Below are 20,459 nucleotides of genomic sequence, written 5' to 3'. Positions count from 1 at the left end.
ACCATTTAGGATTAAAGATACATTTTTCTGACATTTTCATGCTGAAGATTAATTTACTTATTCTGTTATAAATGACAGATTTTTTTGCATTAACAAGTTATTATCTTTTGCTGTTTCATTTGATACATGGTACAGTCCTTGGGGGTAAGGACCAACTCATTATTTTTCTTTCTACAGCATTTGACATAGTGCTTGGTACATGGAAGTTACTTAGGAAATCTTTGCTAATTCTTTGTAATCATTTATTTGATTTAAATTTTATAGATTTTCAATTAGACTTTGAGAATCGGTGCCGAGGAATTCCTGGTGATGCATCTGGACCACTTTCTGGCAAAAATCTTTCAGAAGTTGTCAACAATATAGTTTGGGTTCGCCAGTTGGAATTGAAGGTATTTATTTTAATAAAAGATTAAGAGTACTAATTATAAAATCTGCTAAATTAAGGCATGTAGAAGGTACTCTAAAGCTGTAGTAAATATATTCTCTGTTTTCCTTGGCATGTCTGTCTAATTTTCATACAAAATGCAGTCGAACACTGAAAAAGTATGCAGAGGAGTTGTAATGGTTCTATTCCTTCTTTCTGTAGAGATAATGCATCATTTATTCCAATTGCAGTTGTTCCAAAGAAATACCTGTATTCAGGAGGAAAGCATCCTTTACACTGAGTAAAAAAAAGAAAAATTATTGTTTACAAAAATGAGCTGGACATGGTGGTGCACATCTGTAGTCCCAGCTACTCAGGAGGCTGAGGTGGGAGGATCACCTGAACCTGGGATATTGAGGCTGCAGTGAGCCGTAATTGTGCCACAGTGCTCCATGGTGGACGACAGAAAGAGATGCTATCTCAAAAAAAATTATTGTAAAATTTTAGCAGTTGCAAAGTCTTACCTGCAAGTATGTTTATGTAACCAAATCACTTAGGTTGAAAGGAAGTTAAAGGAAAGGTAAAAGGTAATTGTGGCATGGTCTAAGGTAGTGACAGCAATTTATAGATTTAAAGGACTATTATTTTAATTTTATTAAAATTGACCTAAGACTCTTATGGACTTACTAACTAGTATGTGGTTCAGTGTCTTGCATTAGACTTGCACAATAAATGTTAATTGATTATAGTCTGTGAGTAAGAGCAAGACCTCATGGAATATTACAAAAGCCAGCATATTCGACATTTCTGCTTATTCAGGTTTGTATTTTTGATGTTTTATTTTCTGATATATTCTGCCTAATGTTTCTGTCCATCAGTTTTCCAGGGTGCTGTAATGTTCTCTGTACAGTTGTGGAGGAAAGGCATTTATGTCTCTTAATTGATGTTCCCTTTGGCCTAATTACTATTTGAGCTTTTAATCGGAGCATGTTGCTAAGGGCCGAAATTATTACTGAACATGTTTAGGAGTAATGCTGAAGTTCCCAGAGTTTCCTCTGAAAATCACTGGGGCACAGATATTTTGAGGGCTGACTTTCCCTTTACCCTCCATTTTATTCTTGGAGTTATGCCTTGTATGGGTTATCCTCTTGTGTTTGCTATTCTGCGGCTGTATAATTCAGAAGCAAAATAGGGGTTGATATTTTTATATTCTTTGGTGAATCTTCTGTTTCACTGTTTATAGATGAAAGGTAAAATAATTTCTGAATCACAGATCAGAGAAGGGGACTCCTTACTTTATGCTAATTTTTTTGGAATTTAAATAATGCACATATTTGTAATTTGACTTTTTAAGGTAGATGATACTATCAAGATTGCAGAGGCTCTTTTATCTGACTTGTCAGGATTTCGATGTTTCCATCGAAGTGCCGAAGATCTCTTAGACCAGCTTAAACTATATGAACAGGAACAATTTGATGATTGGTCCAGGGATATTCAATCAGGTTTATCTGATTCCAGATCTGGTTTGTGGTAAGTATAGATATACTAAACTGTAAAATCCAAAACCATATGTTATTAATCCAAATACCCAGAGGGAATTAATTATCTTTTTCCTGTCTCCAAACTTACTACTCCTCCTCTATTTTTTTTTTGTTTGTTTTTGATCATCAACTTTTAATTCATTAAGGCTGGAAACTTTGATGATTTAGTTAACTGCCTCCCTCTTGTTTCTCTTGTCTGTTCCCCAGAATTATGGATTCCCATTTTAGGATTAGTCTTTCCCCATGTTTTTTTGTTATTGGTATTCATATATGTTTTTCTACCTGTTTACATTAATATTATATGCACACACACACATACACTTTAAACAATGTTGCAGTTTTGTAAAATTGTATTATTTTTAAACTCCTTGAGACGGAGTATTTCTTCATGGTGCTCCACATAATACGGCTTTGGTAAATATTTATTGAGCTATATTGAATGTATAAATGAGTTAACCTTATTAATTCTAATGGGGATTTAAATCTATAATTCTGGCTCTGGAGGAAAAATAGAGGAAACTGAAGGGTGTTAGGGCATAATGATTATAACTTTATGCCATTTAGCTCTTTCTCCTTCTACTTTGAGCCTAAAACATGAGAGATACTCCAGGCAAGAAAAACAAAAAAAAAACAGTGCTTTAGCCAACTAATTTTGGAAAATTTGCATACTTTATCATTAGAGCTTCAGTGGAGGTCCACTAGCATGGTTGCATACCAACGGTCTGAGATCTGCTGTTAGTAAGTTTGTTTAACTTTGTTCCTTCCACACAGCGTTTCTCATTAGGCTTTGAAACCCCCTCCTCCTGCCCTTTTTTTTTTTTTTTAGACCTATTTTTTGTCCATAGAATCATCAGTGGGTTTTTGGACATATTTTGGGAAATGCTGGTATATACAAACTAACTTTGAAGATCAATCCTGAATAAAGGCAAAAAGAGTCACCATAATAGTTTACTGACATGATTTATTTGTATATAGGAAAATTTGGGCTAAATCATCATTTTAAGCCATTTTAAAGTGTTCTACTTTTTATTATATTTTGTTTTATGTGCTATTAAGTAAGCTGAAATACTTTTGTTCTTTGCTTTTCATTGTTACCTTCTAATACCTGCAATTTTTCTTAATTGTGAGGGTGATTTGAAATAATGAGGCTGGGTGTGGTGGCTCATGCCTGTAATCCCAGTACTTTCGGAGGCCAAGGTGGGAGGATCACTTGAACCCAGGAGTTTGAGACCAGCCTGAGCAACATGGCGAAATCCTGTCTCTACAAAAGACAAATTAGCCGAACATAGTGGCTTGCCTGTTGTCCCAGTTACTCAGGAGACTGAGATGGGAGGAATCCTTGAGCTCAGGGAGGTCAAGGCTGTAGTGAGCCATGATCGCTGTACTGCACTCCAGTCTGGGTGTTGGAGCAAGACCCTGTCTCAAAAAGAAAAAAAAAAAAAAAAAAAAAAAAGCAGCATTATGTAAACCTAATCCTAAAGGAAGGTGATGAAAGCATAATACCTGTTGCTGAATTTAGTTCAGCATTTTTACAATCCATTCTGATTTGAGTTCCCCAAAGTAATATTTGCTATTATAGCCTTTACAAGAAACACAAAAAAGGACAATTATTAGGTAGTGAAACAAAGGGTAGAAGAATGAAATGTTTTAATATCTCTACTCCTACCATTTTGATATTCTTTATTATTGATGTTTTAATAAAAGTACTAAAGAAGCAAGTACACTGATTTTTTTAAAAATCAAAGATACCTTTAGAAAATGAATCAAAATTTTTTCTTTGTGGTGAATATGATGTCAATTTTGCGTTTTAGCTGGAAGTTAAGAGATTGATTTTTCTTACTTTAAAACTGCTTGGTTGAAATATTAATGTGATGATACATTTTGGATATTGCAGTTTGTTTCCAAAATCTGAATTGTGAAATAATATATGGAAAAAACCCACAACTTAAAAGCTGTAATTAAAAAGTTTTTTTTTAAACTCTGAGCTAATATTAGATGTACAGAAAAGTTGTAAAAACTATTGTGTTTATTAGTCAAAACAGTGAGAACATGAAACTTAACAGGTTATTTATTTTGTTTTATAGTATTGAGGCTAGTAGTCGAATTATGGAATTGGATTCTAATGATGGATCACTAAAAGTGCATTATTCAGATCGTTTGGTGATTCTTCTGAGAGAAGTTCGTCAGCTCTCTGCACTTGGTTTTGTTATTCCTGCCAAAATACAGCAAGTTGCAAACATTGCACAGAAATTCTGCAAGCAAGCAATTATTCTTAAACAAGTATGAAATTACATTTTTTGAATACCTGCCTATTTGGAGTTCATTACATTAAACTAGAATATGCTAAAGGCTTTTTTAAAAAATTTATTTTGGCTAATAGAATAGCACTGCTAGCTGTGAAATTATGTTTTGCTAAATGAGTCCATTACAAAATTTGCTTTGTAACCTATAAGGAATTTATTAAATTGTTATTGTTTATTGCTTTTCACGCTAAAAAGCATTTGGAAAATAGTGTTATTCTTCCTTCTTTTGTTTCATGTTACCTGCATGGGTTTTTTTTTTAAAATTTTTTATTTTTTTATTTTTTATTATTATACTTTAGGTTTTAGGGTACATGTGCACAATGTGCAGGTTTGTTACATATGTATCCATGTGCCATGTTGTTTTGCTGCACCCATTAACTCGTCATTTAGCATTAGGTATATCTCCTAATGCTGTCTCTCCCCACTCCCCTCACCCCACAACAGTCCCCGGAGTGTGATGTTACCTTTCCTGTGTCCATGAGTTCTCATTGTTCAATTCCCACCTATGAGTGAGAACATGCGGTGTTTGGTTTTTTGTCCTTGCGATAGTTTACTGAGAATGATGTTTTCCAGTTTCAGCCATGTCCCTACAAAGGACACGAACTCATCATTTTTTATGGCTGCATAGTATTCCATGGTGTATATGTGCCACATTTTCTTAATCCAGTCTATTGTTGTTGGACATTTGGGTTGGTTCCAACTCTTTGCTATTGTGAATAGTGCCGCAATAAAAATACATGTGCATGTGTCTTTGTAGCAGCATGATTTATAGTCCTTTGGGTATATACCCAGTAATGGGATGGCTGGGTCAAATGGTATTTCTAGTTCTAGATCCCTGAGGAATCGCCACACTGAACTAGTTTACAGTCCCACCAACAGTGTAAAAGTGTTCCTATTTCTCCAAATCCTCTCCAGCACCTGTTGTTTCCTGACTTTTTAATGATGGCCATTCTAACTGGTGTGAGATGGTATCTCATTGTGGTTTTGATTTGCATTTCTCTGATGACCAGTGATGATGAGCATTTTTGCATGTGTTTTTTGGCTGTATAAATGTCTTCTTTTGAGAAGTGTCTGTTCATGTCCTTCGCCCACTTTTCGATGGGGTTGTTTGTTTTTTTCTTGTAAATTTGTTTGAGTTCATTGTGGATTCTGGATATTAGCCCTTTGTCAGATGAGTAGGTTGCAAAAATTTTCTCCCATTCTGTAGGTTGCCTGTTCACTCTGATGGTAGTTTCTTTTGCTGTGCAGAAGCTCTTTAGTTTAATGAGATCCCATTTGTCAATTTTGGCTTTTGTTGCCATTGCTTTTGGTGTTTTAGACATGAAGTCCTTGCCCACGCCTATGTCCTGAATGGTATTGCCTAGGTTTTCTTGTAGAATTTTAATGGTTTTAGGTCTAACATTTAAGTCTTTAATCCATCTTGAATTAATTTTTGTATAAGGTGTAAGGAAGGGATCCAGTTTCAGCTTTCTACATATGGCCAGCCAGTTTTCCCAGCACCATTTATTAAATAGGGAATCCTTTCCCCATTGCTTGTTTTTGTCAGGTTTGTCAAAGATCAGATGGTTGTAGATATGCGGCATTGTTTCTGAGGGCTCTGTTCTGTTCCATTGATCTATGTCTCTGTTGTGGTACCAGTACCATGCCGTTTTGGTTACTGTAGCCTTGTAGTATAGTTTGAAGTCAGGTAGCGTGATGCCTCCAGCTTTGTTCTTTTGGCTTAGGATTGACTTGGCGATGTGGGCTCTTTTTTGGTTCCATATGAACTTTAAAGTAGTTTTTTCCAATTCTGTGAAGAAAGTCATTGGTAGCTTGATGGGGATGGCATTGAATCTATAAATTACCTTGGGCAGTATGGCCATTTTCACGATATTGATTCTTCCAACCCATGAGCATGGAATGTTCTTCCATTTGTTTGTATCCTCTTTTATTTCATTGAGCAGTGGTTTGTAGTTCTCCTTGAAGAGGTCCTTCACATCCCTTGTAAGTTGGATTCCTAGGTATTTTATTCTCTTTGAAGCAATTGTGAATGGGAGTTCACTCATGATTTGGCTCTCTGTTTGTCTGTGATTTTGGTGTACAAGAATGGTTGTGATTTTTGTACATTGATTTTGTATCCTGAGACTTTGCTGAAGTTGCTAATCAGCTTAAGGAGATTTTGGGCTGAGACGATGGGGTTTTCTAGATATACAATCATGTCATCTGCAAACAGGGACAATTTGACTTCCTCTTTTCCTAATTGAATACCCTTTATTTCCTTCTCCTGCCTGATTTCCCTGGCCAGAACTTCCAGCACTATGTTGAATAGGAGTGGTGAGAGAGGGCATCCCTGTCTTGTGCCAGTTTTCAAAGGGAATGCTTCCAGTTTTTGCCCATTCAGTATGATATTGGCTGTGGGTTTGTCATAGATAGCTCTTATTATTTTGAGATACGTCCCATCAATACCTAATTTATTGAGAGGTTTTAGCATAAAGTGTTGTTGAATTTTGTCAAAGGCCTTTTCTGCATCTATTGAGATAATCATGTGGTTTTTGTCATTGGTTCTGTTTATATGCTGGATTACATTTATTGATTTGTGTATGTTGAACCAACCTTGCCTCCCAGGGATGAAGCCCACTTGATCATGGTGTATAAGCTTTTTGATGTCCTGCTGGATTTGGTTTGCCAGTATTTTATTGAGGATTTTTGCATCAATGTTCATCAAGGATATTGGTCTGAAATTCTCTTTTTTGGTTATGTCTCTGCCAGGCTTTGGTATGAGGACGATGCTGGCTTCATAAAATGTGTTAGGGAGGATTCCCTCTTTTTCTATCGATTGGAATAGTTTCAGAAGGAATGGTACCAGTTCCTCCTTGTACCTCTGGTAGAATTCAGCTGTGAATCCATCAGGTCCTGGACTGTTTTTGGTTGGTAAGCTATTGATTATTGCCACAATTTCAGAACCTGTTATTGGTCTATTCAGAGATTCAACTTCTTCCTGGTTTAGTCTTGGGAGGGTGTATTTGTCGAGGAATTTATCCATTTCTTCTAGATTTTCTAGTTTATTTGCATAGAGGTGTTTGTAGTATTCTCTGATGGTAGATTGTATTTCTGTGGGATCCATGGTGATATCCCCTTTTTCATTTTTTATTGCATCTATTTGATTCTTCTCTCTTTTCTTCTTTATTAGTCTTGCTAGCGGTTTATCAATTTTGTTGATCTTTTCAAAAAACCAGCTCCTGGATTCATTAATTTTTTGAAGGGTTTTTTGTGTCTCTATTTCCTTCAATTCTGCTCTGATTTTAGTTATTTCTTGCCTTCTGCTAGCTTTTGAATGTGTTTGCTCTTGCTTTTCTAGTTCTTTTAATTGTGATGTTAGGGTGTCAATTTTGGATCTTTCTTGCTTTCTCTTGTGGGCATTTAGTGCTATAAATTTCCCTCTACACACTGCTTTGAATGTGTCCCAGAGATTCTGGTATGTTGTGTCTTTGTTCTCGTTGGTTTCAAAGAACATCTTTATTTCTGCCTTCATTTCATTATGTACCCCGTAGTCATTCAGGAGCAGGTTGTTCAGTTTCCATGTGGTTGAGCAGTTTTGTGTGAGTTTCTTAATCCTGAGTTCTAGTTTGATTGCACTGTGGTCTGAGAGACATTTGTTATAATTTCTGTTCTTTTACATTTGCTGAGGAGAACTTTACTTCCAACTATGTGGTCAATTTTGGAATAGGTGTGGTGTGGTGCTGAAAAAAATGTATATTCTGTTGATTTGGGGTGGAGAGTTCTGTAGATGTCTATTAGGTCCACTTTGTGCAGAGCTGAGTTCAATTCCTGGATATCCTTGTTAACATTCTGTCTCATTGATCTGTCTAATGTTGACAGTGGGGTGTTAAAATCTCGCATTATTATTGTGTGGGAGTTTTAGTCCCTTTGTAGGTCACTCAGGACTTGCTTTATGAATCTGGGTGCTCCTGTGTTGGGTGCATATATATTTAGGATAGTTAGCTCTTCTTGTTGAATTGATCCCTTTACCATTATGTAATGGCCTTCTTTGTCTCTTTGGACCTTTATTGGTTTAAAGTGTCTTTTATGAGAGACTAGGATTGCAACCCCTGCCTTTTTTTGTTTTCCATTTGCTTGATAGATCTTCCTCCATACCTTTATTTTGAGTCTATATGTGTCTCTGCACGTGAGATTGGTTTCCTGAATACAGCACACTGATGGGTCCTGACTCCTTATCCAGTTTGCCAGTCTGTGTCTCTTAATTGGAGCATTTAGCCCATTTACATTTAAAGTTAATATTGTTATGTGTGAATCTGATCCTGTCATTATGATGTTAGTTGGTTATTTTGCTCATTAGTTGATGCAGTTTCTTCCTAGCCTCGATGGTCTCTACAATTTGGCATGTTTTTGCAGGGGCTGGTACCGGTTCTTTCTTTCCATGTTTAGTGCTTCCTTCAGCAGCTCTTTTAGGGCATGCCTGGTGGTGACAAAATCACTCAGCGTTTGCTTGTCTGTAAAGTATTTTATTTCTCCTTCACTTATGGAGCTTAGTTTGGCTGGATATGAAATTCTGGGTTGAAAATTCTTTTCTTTAAGAATGTTGAATATCGGCCCCCACTCTCTTCTGGCTTGTAGAGTTTCTGCGAAGATCAGCTGTTAGTCTCATGGCTTCCTTTGTGGTACCCGACCTTTCTGTCTGCTGCCTTACATTTTTTTTCATTTCACTTTGGTGATCTGACAATTATATGTGTTGGAGTTGCTCTTTCGAGGAGTATCTTTGTGACTTCTCTTTTTCTGATCTGAATGTTGCCTGTTGCTAGATTGGGATTCTCCTGATATATCTAGCAGTGTTTTCCTTGGTTCCATTCTCCCCCATTTTCAGGTACACCAATCAGACGTAGGTTTGGTCTTTTCACATAGTCCCAAATTTCTTGGAGGCTTTGTTCATTTCTTTTTATTCTTTTTTCTCTAAACTTCCCTTCTCACTTCACTTCATTCATTTCATCTTCCATCACCAATACCTTTTCTTCCAGTTGATCGCATCTGCTACCGAGGCTTCTGCAATCTTCGCATAGTTCTTGATACTTGGCTTTCAGCTCCATCAGCTCCTTTAAGCCCTTCTCTCCATTGGTTATTCTCGTTATCCATTCGTCTAATTTTTTCCAAAGTTTTTAACTTCTTTACTATTGTTTTGGATTTCCTCCTGTAGCTCGGAGTAGTTTGATCGTCTGAAGCCTTCTTCTCTCAACTCATCAAAGTCATCCTCTGTCCAGCTTTTTTCTGTTGCTGGTGAGGAACTGCGTTCCTTTGGAGGAGGAGAGGTGCTCTCCTTTTTAGAGTTTCCAGTTTTTCTGCTCTGTTTTTTCCCCATCTTTGTGGTTTTATCTACTTTTGGTCTTTGATGATGGTGATGTACAGATGGGTTTTTGGTGTGGATGTCCTTTCTGTTTCTTAGTTTTCCTTCTACCAGACAGGACCCTCAGCTGCAGGTCTGTTGGAGTTTACTAGAGGTCCACTCCAGACCCTGTTTGGCTGGGTGTCAGCAGTGGTGGCTGCAGAACAGCGGATTTTCGTGAGACCACAAATTCAGCTGTCTGATAGTTCCTCTGGAAGTTTTGTCTCAGAGGAGTACCTGGCCGAGTGAGGTGTCAGTCTGTCCCTTCTGGGGGATGCCTCCCAGTTAGGCTGCTCGGGGGTGAGGGACCCACTTTAGGAGGCAGTCTGTCCGTTCTCAGATCTCCAGCTGCGTGCTGAGAGAAGCACTACTCTCTTCAAAGCTGTCAGTCAGACAGGGACATTTAAGTATGCAGAGGTTCCTGCTGAATTTTTGTTTGTCTGTGCCCTGCCCCCAGAGGTGGAACCTACAGAGGCAGGCAGGCCTCCTTGAGCTGTGGTGGGCTCCACCCAGTTCGAGCTTCCTGGCTGCTTTGTTTACCTAAGCAAGCCTGGGCAATGGCGGGTGCCCCTCCCCCAGCCTCGCTGCCGCCTTGCAGTTTGATCTCAGACTGCTGTGCTAGCAATCAGCGAGACTCCATGGGGATAGGACCCTCCGAGCCAGGTGCGGGACACAATCTCCTAGTGTGCTGTTTTCCAGGCCCGTTGGAAAAGCACAGTATTAGGGTGGGACTGACCCAATTTTCCAGGTGCCGTCTGTTACCCCTTTCTTTGACTAGGAAAGGGAACTCCCTGACCTCTTGCGCTTCCAGAGTGAGGCAATGCCTCGCCCTGCTTCGGCTCGCGCACAGTGCGCTTCACGGACTGTCCTGCACCCACTGTTTGGCACTCCCTAGTGAGATGAAACCAGTACCTCAAACAGAAATGCAGAAATCACCCGTCTTCTGTTTTGCTCAGGCTGGGAGCTGTAGACCGGAGCTGTTCCTATTTGGCCATCTTGGCTCCGAAAACTCTTGCATGGGTTTTAAAGGACCTTCTAATTAAGGAGTCCTCTGCCTGCCTTCTAGGAGCAGTGTCTTAAAGAATTATCAGGTTGATGAATGGTTTCTGTTTCTAGTCATTTTCTCAGTCTACCTAAGAGCACATTGCCATAATTTCACTTGTCTAAAAATCAACTATTATCAGCTCACAGTCTAGCTCCATAACGTGGCATACAAGGCCCTTCTTAATCATGACCCAACTAAACTGACTGGTTTTGGCCTTTACTACTTATGCACTTCCCCGTCGTACTGTACCCTATGCTTCAGTAATATAAAACTTTGCTTTTATCTGAACATGTCTCCATGCGTTGAAATCTGTTCTCTGATTGGAAACTCAGTGTGATTGTTTAATTTCCAATTCACAAGTCTCACTTTCTCTGTTGTATCTTTCTTTAGTTGATTTTTATTCTTTGGGCAGTGTGAAAATCACTATTGTAATACTTCTCATATTGTATCTGATTTTTTTCATTTTTTCTTTGACTTGATTATTATATTTCAGATGGCAGGAACAGTATCTTATATATTTGGTCTTTCATTTATTCTTTTATTCAACAAAGATTCATTGAGCGTCTACCCTGTCAGGCATAGCGTAGTGAGGATATAAAAATGAATACATTACTATCATAGTCAGGCACGGAATTTCTTAGCCTCTTTACTTTTGATAGTTTGGACCAATTCTTTTTTTAGGGGGCTGTGCTTTGCTTTGTATGTTTTTTATTGGCATTCCTGTCCTGCACCTAGTATATCCAGTAGCATCTGCTTAGTGCTGCCAATCAAAAATGTCTCTAGACATTGCCAAATGTTCCCTGAGGTATACTCTGCTTTGGTTGAGAATCACTGGTCTAGTGGGAGAGAGCAAACTAAACATTGAGTGCTCATTAAATACCAGGCCTTGTGGTAGATGCTTTCATTATGTTATTTTTAATTAATTCCCCATTGTACCACTGATCTAATTGGGGATCAGATGTTTAACAAAGTTTTCCCAGTTTCACATAGATAGTAAGTTATGAAGCTGGGATTTGATAAATTACTGACTCTAGAACTCATATATATATTTTTTTTGAGATGGAGTCTCGCTCTATCGCCCAGGCTAGAGTGCAATGGTGCCTTCTCAGCTCACCGCAAACTCCACCTCCTGGGTTCATGCCATTCTCCTGTGTCAGCCTCCTGAGTAGCTGGGACTATAGGGGCCCGCCACCATGCCCAGCTAATTTTTTTTGTACTTTTAGTAGAACTAGGGTTTCACCGTTTTAGCCAGTATGGTCTTGATCTGACCTCGTGATCCGCCTGCCTTGGCCTCCCAAAGTGCTGGGATTACAGGTGTGAGCCACTGCGCCCGGCCTATTTGTTTCATTTCAATATAGTAATGAACAAGTAGATCAATATTTAATGTATTATAAGTACTATATTACAGATGTTTAGGAAGTCCTGTGAAAGCATAGAGATAGGAAGTTTCCATTCTTTTCCTAGGTAGGGATAGAAGTAGTAGCAGGTAAGTCTTTTCAGAGGCATGATGGATGTGAGTCTGGAAGAGTGTACATATATTTTTCTCAGGTACACAGAGGGTTGGGTGATCATTTCAGTCAGAGCGACTACTTAAAAGCAGAGAGGCTTGCTTACTTTAATATGATAAGTATTTAGTCTGACACAATAGGAGCTCAAAAAATCAGTGATCATAGGTATTCGTATTTACCCTGGAAGAACAACTGGGAAAATCTATTTATATATGCCTTTATTTATGAGCAGATATTTAGCTGGAATAGGGTGTATAAAGCAGAATGTTGGATAGGTAGCAGTATGGCTAGATTGTAACAGAATATATACTACTCTATTGCTTCTGGTTTTCTTGATTGTACTTTGTCTGGGCCTATTTTTGTGGTACAGAATAAGTAGAGTGGGTTTTCCCCACCAAATAAAGTATATTTTTACATGTATTAGTGGAAAGAAGAGGATCTCTATAAAATTAGTTAAGAAATATTTTTTAAGCATCTACTATGTGCCAAGAATTTTGTGAGGTGCTGGGGACACAAATATTAAGTTTCCTTAAACACCTTAGACTCAGCCCAGGGTGTCCACTTGGTCTTATTCCCTGAACCGCCCCTTTTTCCACCAACACAGTTAACAGTGTCCTCCTTCGTCCAACATTGTTCCTTGTAGGATCTCTATTTATTAATTAATTCAACAAGCATTTATTGAGTGCTTGCTGTTTGCTTGGCTCTGTTCTTAGAGCTGTCATTCCAGTTGGAAAGGCAGATAACAAACACATAAATATATAATGCAATGTTAGGCAGTGATAGTGATAAATGCCTTGAAGAAGAATAAAACAATAAAGATATTGTGACAAAGACTGCTATGTTATACTGACTGGTCAGGTTAGGTATGCCTTGATGAAGAGGTAATGTTTGAGAAGAGACAGGACATAAAGCAGGCAAAAGAACCATGCAAATGTCTAGAGGAAGACTATTCCAGGGAGACGGAATGGCAGATGCAGAATTCTAGAAGGAAGCCTCACTTGTTAGGTGAGAATAATAGTAAAAAGGCTAGTCTGGCTCATTCTTTAGTATATTGGGGGACAATTTGAAAGTTTTTAGGTAATAGTTTTGGGATTTTTGGGTTTTATTCTCAAGTATGTTGGGAAGTCATTAGGTTTTGTGTAGGCAAGAGGTGTGATATATGTTTAAAGAAGACCACTCTGGCTGCTTTCAATAGATTATAGGAGGCCATGATTGGAAGCAGAGAGACCAGTTAGGAAATCTGTTGCACTGGTCTTTCCCAGAGATGAGAGTGTGTGGATTGGGATGCAATTGATGGGGGTTGGGGAAAGTGGTTGGATTCAAGATATATTTTGAGAGTATAGGCAATAGGCTTTTGCTGATGTGGAATATGAGAGAAGCATTAAGGATATCTCAAAGAATTTCTGGTCTGAGATAAGAATAAATTATTGTGGCATATACTGAAAAAAGAAGGAGCAGATTTGGAGAAATGCAGGAATTAAGAATTTAGTTTTTTAACACTTAACATGCTTCAATGAGTTAGTTCCTTCTTTCCTATGAGATTATGAGCTTCTTGATTCCAGGGACAACGTTTTATAATCTATGTTTAATCAGACCTCAGGACATGACTTGGCAAATTGTAGGAACTCAACACTTACTTGTTGATTGTGTATATTAATACATGAGCAAATGCCTTATTGGAGATGAAAAACCAATTTTCTGTTTAAATTTTAGGATTGAGAAAAGTTAGTATTTTCATTCAAACAAAAATAAAAAAATTAAAAATGAAGTTATTAATTATTACTAATTGGACTTTTACTTTGTAGGTGGCACATTTTTATAATTCTATTGATCAACAAATGATTCAAAGTCAGAGGCCGATGATGTTACAATCTGCCTTAGCATTTGAACAGATAATTAAGGTAAATGGGCTTTTAATTTTATTATAATTAGATTTTACATGTGAAGTGTTTAATTCTTAATTTTCCGTTGCTCCCTTCAGCCTAACATATCAAATGACCTAGATTTTGTTTTGCTTCCAGGGATTTCCTTCACTCTTAACAAGTAAAATTATTTTTTCCAGCTGTAGGTTTAAGTGGTTAGAATATTTCATATATTTTGGTACTGATTTTGATCAATTGAATTGATATAGATAGAAAATGATTTGTATGATGTTATATTCATTTATCCTCTGAAGTTTGAGGTCCTTATACACAAGGTTCCTTAGACCTTTTCCACCACCTCCCAATTTTGTAATGTAAGATTTATTTCCTTTTTATTTGTGGTTATTTAAATGTCCATATATAAGAAATTAGGAGCCCAGGTGTGGTGGCTTACGCCTGTCATCCCAGCACTTTCGAGGCCGAGGCGGATGGATCACCTGACATCAGGGATTTGAGACCAGCATGGCCAACACGGTGAAACCCCTTCTCAACTAAAAATACAAAAAAATTAGCCAGGCGTGGTGGTGGGTGCCTGTAGTCCCAGCTACTCAGGAGGCTGAGGCAGGAGAATCACTTGAACCCAGGAGGTGGAGGTTGCAGTGGGTCGAGATCGTGCCACTGCACTCTAGCCTGGGAGACAGAGCGACTCCATCTGAAAAAAAAAGAAAAAAAAGAAAGAAAAAGAAATTAGGAAAACCCATAATAGTGTTTAAACTGAATGTTACTATGTGACTACTAACTTTTCGAAGTCTGTATTTTTAGTCTTCATAGACATGAAATGTTTGACAAAAATAAGCAGAAGAGGTATATACCATTTTATTTTTTTCTATTTGAAAGTGGATAACTAGTTGTGTCAGGATCCTCAGGACCACCCCAGATTCTTTGATTTGCTCAGAGGATCCACAGTACTCAGTGTATGGTCATACTCATAGCAGTATTTATTATGTTGAATGTATACAAAGTAAAATCAGCAAAGGGAAAGGTGCATGATGGGGTGAAGTCCCAAGAAAACAGATACAAACTTCTAAGAGTCCTCTCCCAGTAGAATCACAGGGTGTACTTATTTTTTGCAGCAACAAATTGTAACACATGTGAAACTTCATGTTACTGGAGAAGATCATTAGAGACTCAAAACCTAGGTTTTTATTGGGGATGGCCATGTAGACACTTTCTGCCTAGTATGCACTGAAATTCCAAACTCTCAGAAGGAAAGCAAATATTCAGCATAAACCAAATTATTTAGGTACAGTGAGCCACTCTTATCAGAGTGGTAGGAACTCTTCTGAAATCTAAGTTCCCAAATGCCAGCTAAGGGACATCTTTTAAGCAGGTCTTTTGAAGGATGGTAGTCAGACCTGCTGTGTTAACTCTTTTCAGCACGCTAGTTCTCAAGCTTGATAATTCTAGAAGTTACATCATTCATATTATAGATGTTATTAAAAGCACTTTTTTTCTTGTTGGCAGAGATTAACATGAGTTTATAATGCAAAGTTTAAAAACATAGGTAAACAAAAAGAGATGTCGTATAATCATGCCATCAAGAAATGACCATTTTAAGAAGTCTGGTGTCCATTCTTTCAAATATTTTTCTATGCAAATTTTTGAAAATGTATGCATATTTAAAAAATATATGCATAGTTTTGGAAATGGAATCACACTTTATTATTTTTGACCTTTTCCCTCTAATGTATAGATCATTTTAGTTGTAAGTCCTTACAACTTTTTCTTCCCTGATAAATTTGTTTAAAATAAAGTCTGTTGATATTTCTGAAGAGGAAACTTATTTTGTAAAATTGTGTTGTGAGAAGTAAATATATTTAACAAGTTAAAGGAGACATTGTAGTGGTTATAAAACTAGGATAGGCGTAGAGAGAACATTAAGGTTCTGTATGGTGCTCTACTTACAATATTGTAGAAAATTAGACTGTAATTTATTTTTGTATTCTCAAGCAATAGAACAGTAAGTGATATATAGTAATTATTCAGTAAACACTTTTTAATTCATCAGCTATTTATTGAGCATCTCCTATATTCCACAGACTTACTATGCCTTCATTGACCCCTTCAAGTGAAGTATAGAAACTTTTCTTCTATTTAGGTTTCTTCAGTCTCTCTACTTCTATATATTAGTCTTAAATATTTTCCCTACATACATCGAAACCACTTCAGATGGTGTTATAATTTTTCCCCAATCATCAGATATGATTTAAGAAACTCATGACAAAAAGGATAGTTTACTATATAGTTATATTTTTTACTTATCCCAATATTCTTTTTTTTTTGAGATGGAGTCTAGCTCTGTCGCCCAGGCTGGAGTGCAGTGGCGCAATCTCGGCTCTCTGCAAGCTCTGTCTCCCGGATTCACCCATTCTCCTGCCTCAGCCTCAAGAGTAGCTGGCACTACAGGTGCCCACCACCATGCCTGGCTAATTTTTTTTGTATTTTTTAGTAGAGATGGGGTTTCACCGTGTTAGCCAGGATGGTCTCCCCAGTATTCTTTTTTTTTTCTCAAGTTCTATGCTCCTTTTGATATTTTTTCTTCTTCTTTAAAGAAATAACTTCCTTTAGCCATGGTTTAAGATTAGGTGTGCTGATGACAAATTTGCTTATCTTTCCTTTGTCTGATAATGTTTTCCTGTTTTCCTTTTCCCTCATTCCTGAAGGATGTTTTAAATAGATATAAAATGCATATTTGACATTTTTTTTTTAGCACTTTAAACATTTTCCACGTCCTGCCAGCATCCATGATTTCAGGTGACAAATTACTGTCATTTGAATTGTGTTCCTTTATGAATAATGCATTGTTTCTCTTTGGCTCCATTCAAGATTTCAAAGAATCTTTGTCTTTAGTTTTCAGAAGTTTAATTATTATCTAGGAAAGCATACAATCCTTTTTTAAGTTTATCCTATTTGGGGTTTACTCAGCTTCCTGAATCTGTAGGTTTATGTCTTTTGCCAAATTTGTTAAGTTTTCAGTTACTGTTTTTTGAATTTATTGTTTTTCTCAGTTTTTCTCTCTTCTTCCTTTTAGGAAGCATTTATATAAATACACATATAATGCTTAGGAAGCATGTATGTATATATATAAAATCCTTGGAAGCTAATATATATATTAACTCTTTTGTCTCAGAGCCTCTGTTCATTTTTCCCTTTATTTTCTCTTTGTTGTTCAAATTAGGTAAACTCTATTGATTTTTTCTCAAATGTACTGATTATATCCTCTAACATCTCCACTCTGCTATTGAGTCCATCCAGCCAGATTTACATTTCTGTTATTGTATTTTTCAGTTCTATATATTCCATCTCTTTTTTTTATAATTCTATTTTTTCTTGACGTATTCTGTTTTTCACTAGTTTCAAGAGAATTTGTAACTGCCTGTTGAAGCATTTTTATGATGGCTGCCTTAAAATCCTTGTCAGATAATTCTTATATCAGATTCATTTCAGTGTTCACATCTGTTATCTTTTCTCATTCAAGTTGTGTTTTTTTTTTTAGCTCTTGGTATCACAGGTGATTTTCCCTTATATTCTGGTCATTTTGGATATTATGATGCACCGTATAATATTTAATTTTTACATTTTAGAAAACAGTTTCTTTGCTGAGAGGCTTGGGAGTGTGTGTGTGTGTGTGTGTGTGTGTGTGTGTGTGTGTGTGTGTGTTGAGTTTCCTGCTGGGCCCTACAGTACCAAAGTGGAGCATTTGTACACTAATTCATTGCAGATGACTGGAATGGAAGTTTAGTGCTCCATTTTACTTTACTGATACCTTGTTGTGAAAGTGAGGCACCAAATTGGAGGCACCTTGTTGCCTCCAAGCTGGGGTGTAAGCTCAGCTCCCTACTGGGCCCTGTTGACATTAGGGAGGAGGAGTAGAGGAGTGGAGGGCAGAGTCACACCGCTGTGAGTGGGGGTGGGAGCTCAGCTCCTTGTTCAGCCTCATGATATTACCTTGTCAGGGGGATTGGAACACTGCATGCTTTTGCCAAGTAGGTGATGGAAGATCAGCTTCTACTTAGTCTCACTGAAATATTAGAAAGGGGTGATTTTCTTCTTGGTGTTAAGCTACAATAGGATGTGTATTGCTAAAAACATTTTCTGTTGTTAGGCTGCTGTTTTCCTAGCCATTTATAGGCTTCTCCTGGAGCTTTTTTAGTCTGTGCCTGTCAGTGGTTCCAGATTGGAAGCTTCTCCAGCGCCCCGTCCTGGATGTATAGGAGATAATAAGGAAACCCAGGTTTGTCATGCCTTAATTCCTGAGGTTTCTAGGCTGTCTGCCTTCTTCATTCTTCCTTTCCGTCACCTTATCCTTGTTTGTTGTGTTATGTCTAGGGCTTTTTAGTTGTAAAAGGGAGAAGCTGGAAGAAATGGGCTACTCAATCTTTGCCAGACTGTCTTATCATTTATAAAATGGAAAATTATTATGTGCTTTCTTTATTGCAGGTCAGAGTTGGGGATAGTCGAACTTTTGATATAGAATATTGAAACTTTTGGAAAAAAGAAATACTTATACATACTAAAGGTTATTTATTGTACCATAGAATTCAAAAACAGGAAGTGGAGGGAAATCACAGATTACTTGGGATAATCCTAAAGAATTAGAAGGCTATATCCAAAAACTCCAAAATGCTGCTGAACGGCTTGCCACTGAAAATAGAAAACTGAGAAAATGGCACACTACATTTTGTGAAAAGGTATATTTTGTTTATAAAATTGAATAAGCTATGAATGATATTATTTAAAAAGTCATTAAGATACAATTTTTAAAAACTTATTTTGAAATAATTTGAGACTTAAAGTTACAAAAATAGTACAGAGAAATCACAATTCCTGTTTGCCCAAATTCTTGTTAACAACTTATATAACCGGAGTAGTTATCAAAACCAGGAAACAGACTGTTTTGAATTTTACAATTTTCCACTAACATTCTTTTTTTTTTCCAGGATACAATCTAGAATCCAACTCTGCACTTAGTTGTTGAGTCTCTGTAGCCTCCCCCTCCTCAGTCTTTTCCTTGTTTTTCATGACTTTGATGAGTACTGATCAGTTATTTTGTAGAATCTCTCTTGATTTGGGTTTATATGATGTTTTCCCATATTAGATTGGGACTATCTTATTTTGGCAGGAATAGCACAGAAGTGATGTTTTGCCCTTCTCAGTACATTGGTCAAGTATTGATATGTCTTATATAGATTAAGTTAAACTTGATCACTTGGTTAAGGTGGTATCTGTCAGGTTTCTCCACTGATAAGTTACTATTTTTCCAGCAGTACTTTGAGACTAGTATGCTCTAATTTTTCATAGGTGGTTGTTCTTATGAATATTGATCTGCTTCGGCAGCAACAGCGTTGGAAAGATGGATTACAAGAATTGAGAACTGGCTTAGCAACTGTAGAAGCCCAGGTAGAGTATGTTTTATTTTGTGTGTATACTTTGAAATATGACCTTTTCAGAATATAAGTACAATATATGAATTGCTGAGAAGTTCATAAAAGTTATCTTTAAATCTTACTAATAAATACCTAATATATTTATAATTTTTGACTGAATTATATATAAAGACCATATATGAACAATCAATTTACATTTAAAAATATAAAAATAAGTTCCTGTAGTGTCTTATGGAATGCCAAATTCCTCAATTCAGAATTTGTAGATTTTTGTCTTGGTATTTAAATATCTATCACTTCTTAGTTCTCTTCTAGGTGATTGTGATAGCCGTAAAAACAAAGTTAAGTTTAGGTAGAATCCTAATGATTGAAATAATTTTATTTCAGACTTTTTTCCTTTCTGGAGGTAAAATTTGAGTTCTATTCATATTTTGATATAATAGTTGATGCATGGTGGCTAGCACAAAGCCTGCTACATAGTAGATGGTGATGGAATCTTAGCAGAATATGAGTTAGATGTCTCACACATTTACATATATTTAATATTTTTCAGTTTTTATAACTTCAAGAAAAGGCAAAAGTACTAGAATGGATATATTTATGGTTGTATAGAAGCAAAAAAGTATGTAAATTCTTATGAGCAATCTAATATTTTAAATCTCATATGTTTTAAAATGTGGAGTAGATTTACATTATGTAAGAAGTGGGAAGGGAAGAGCTATACTTGATGGGAATTTTTGAAAAAGGACTAAGAAGTTCACAAAATAAACCAGTATTTGTGGTACTACATCATAAAATAAAGTCCAAATATAAAAGTCACTTAATATTTGCTTGGTTTTTAAATTTTGCTGATCTTTTAAAATAGTATTTGTAAGTATGAAGATTAGATTTTCATATTTGTCTCTAAATAAACTTATACGGAGAGTGACAAGGATGTACCTGTTTTCACATATTTGAAATGAGTTGGTTTTATTTTTGTGATTATAATTGTGGATTATGTGACATGAAAGTATTA

The 20,459-nt window shown here is 36.7% G+C and overlaps 1 protein-coding gene across 3 annotated transcripts in view; it reads left to right on the top strand.

Annotated features, from left to right (window-relative positions):
• DYNC2H1 (dynein cytoplasmic 2 heavy chain 1) overlaps positions 1–20,459 on the top strand; it is a 380,957-nt gene that overhangs the window by 11,875 nt on the left and 348,623 nt on the right. For all 3 annotated transcript variants that reach the window (XM_030828784.1, XM_030828782.1, XM_030828783.1), the window contains exons 10-15: positions 265–389; positions 1,719–1,894; positions 3,990–4,185; positions 13,941–14,036; positions 18,596–18,748; positions 19,359–19,457. In XM_030828784.1, coding sequence (XP_030684644.1) covers positions 265–389; positions 1,719–1,894; positions 3,990–4,185; positions 13,941–14,036; positions 18,596–18,748; positions 19,359–19,457 — 845 coding nt within the window. The remainder of the gene's footprint in view (positions 1–264; positions 390–1,718; positions 1,895–3,989; positions 4,186–13,940; positions 14,037–18,595; positions 18,749–19,358; positions 19,458–20,459) is intronic.

The sequence above is a fragment of the Nomascus leucogenys genome, chromosome 15 (assembly GCF_006542625.1).
Source record: "Nomascus leucogenys isolate Asia chromosome 15, Asia_NLE_v1, whole genome shotgun sequence".
Lineage (NCBI taxonomy): Eukaryota > Metazoa > Chordata > Mammalia > Primates > Hylobatidae > Nomascus > Nomascus leucogenys.
This window is presented reverse-complemented; position numbering and strand designations above follow the sequence as displayed.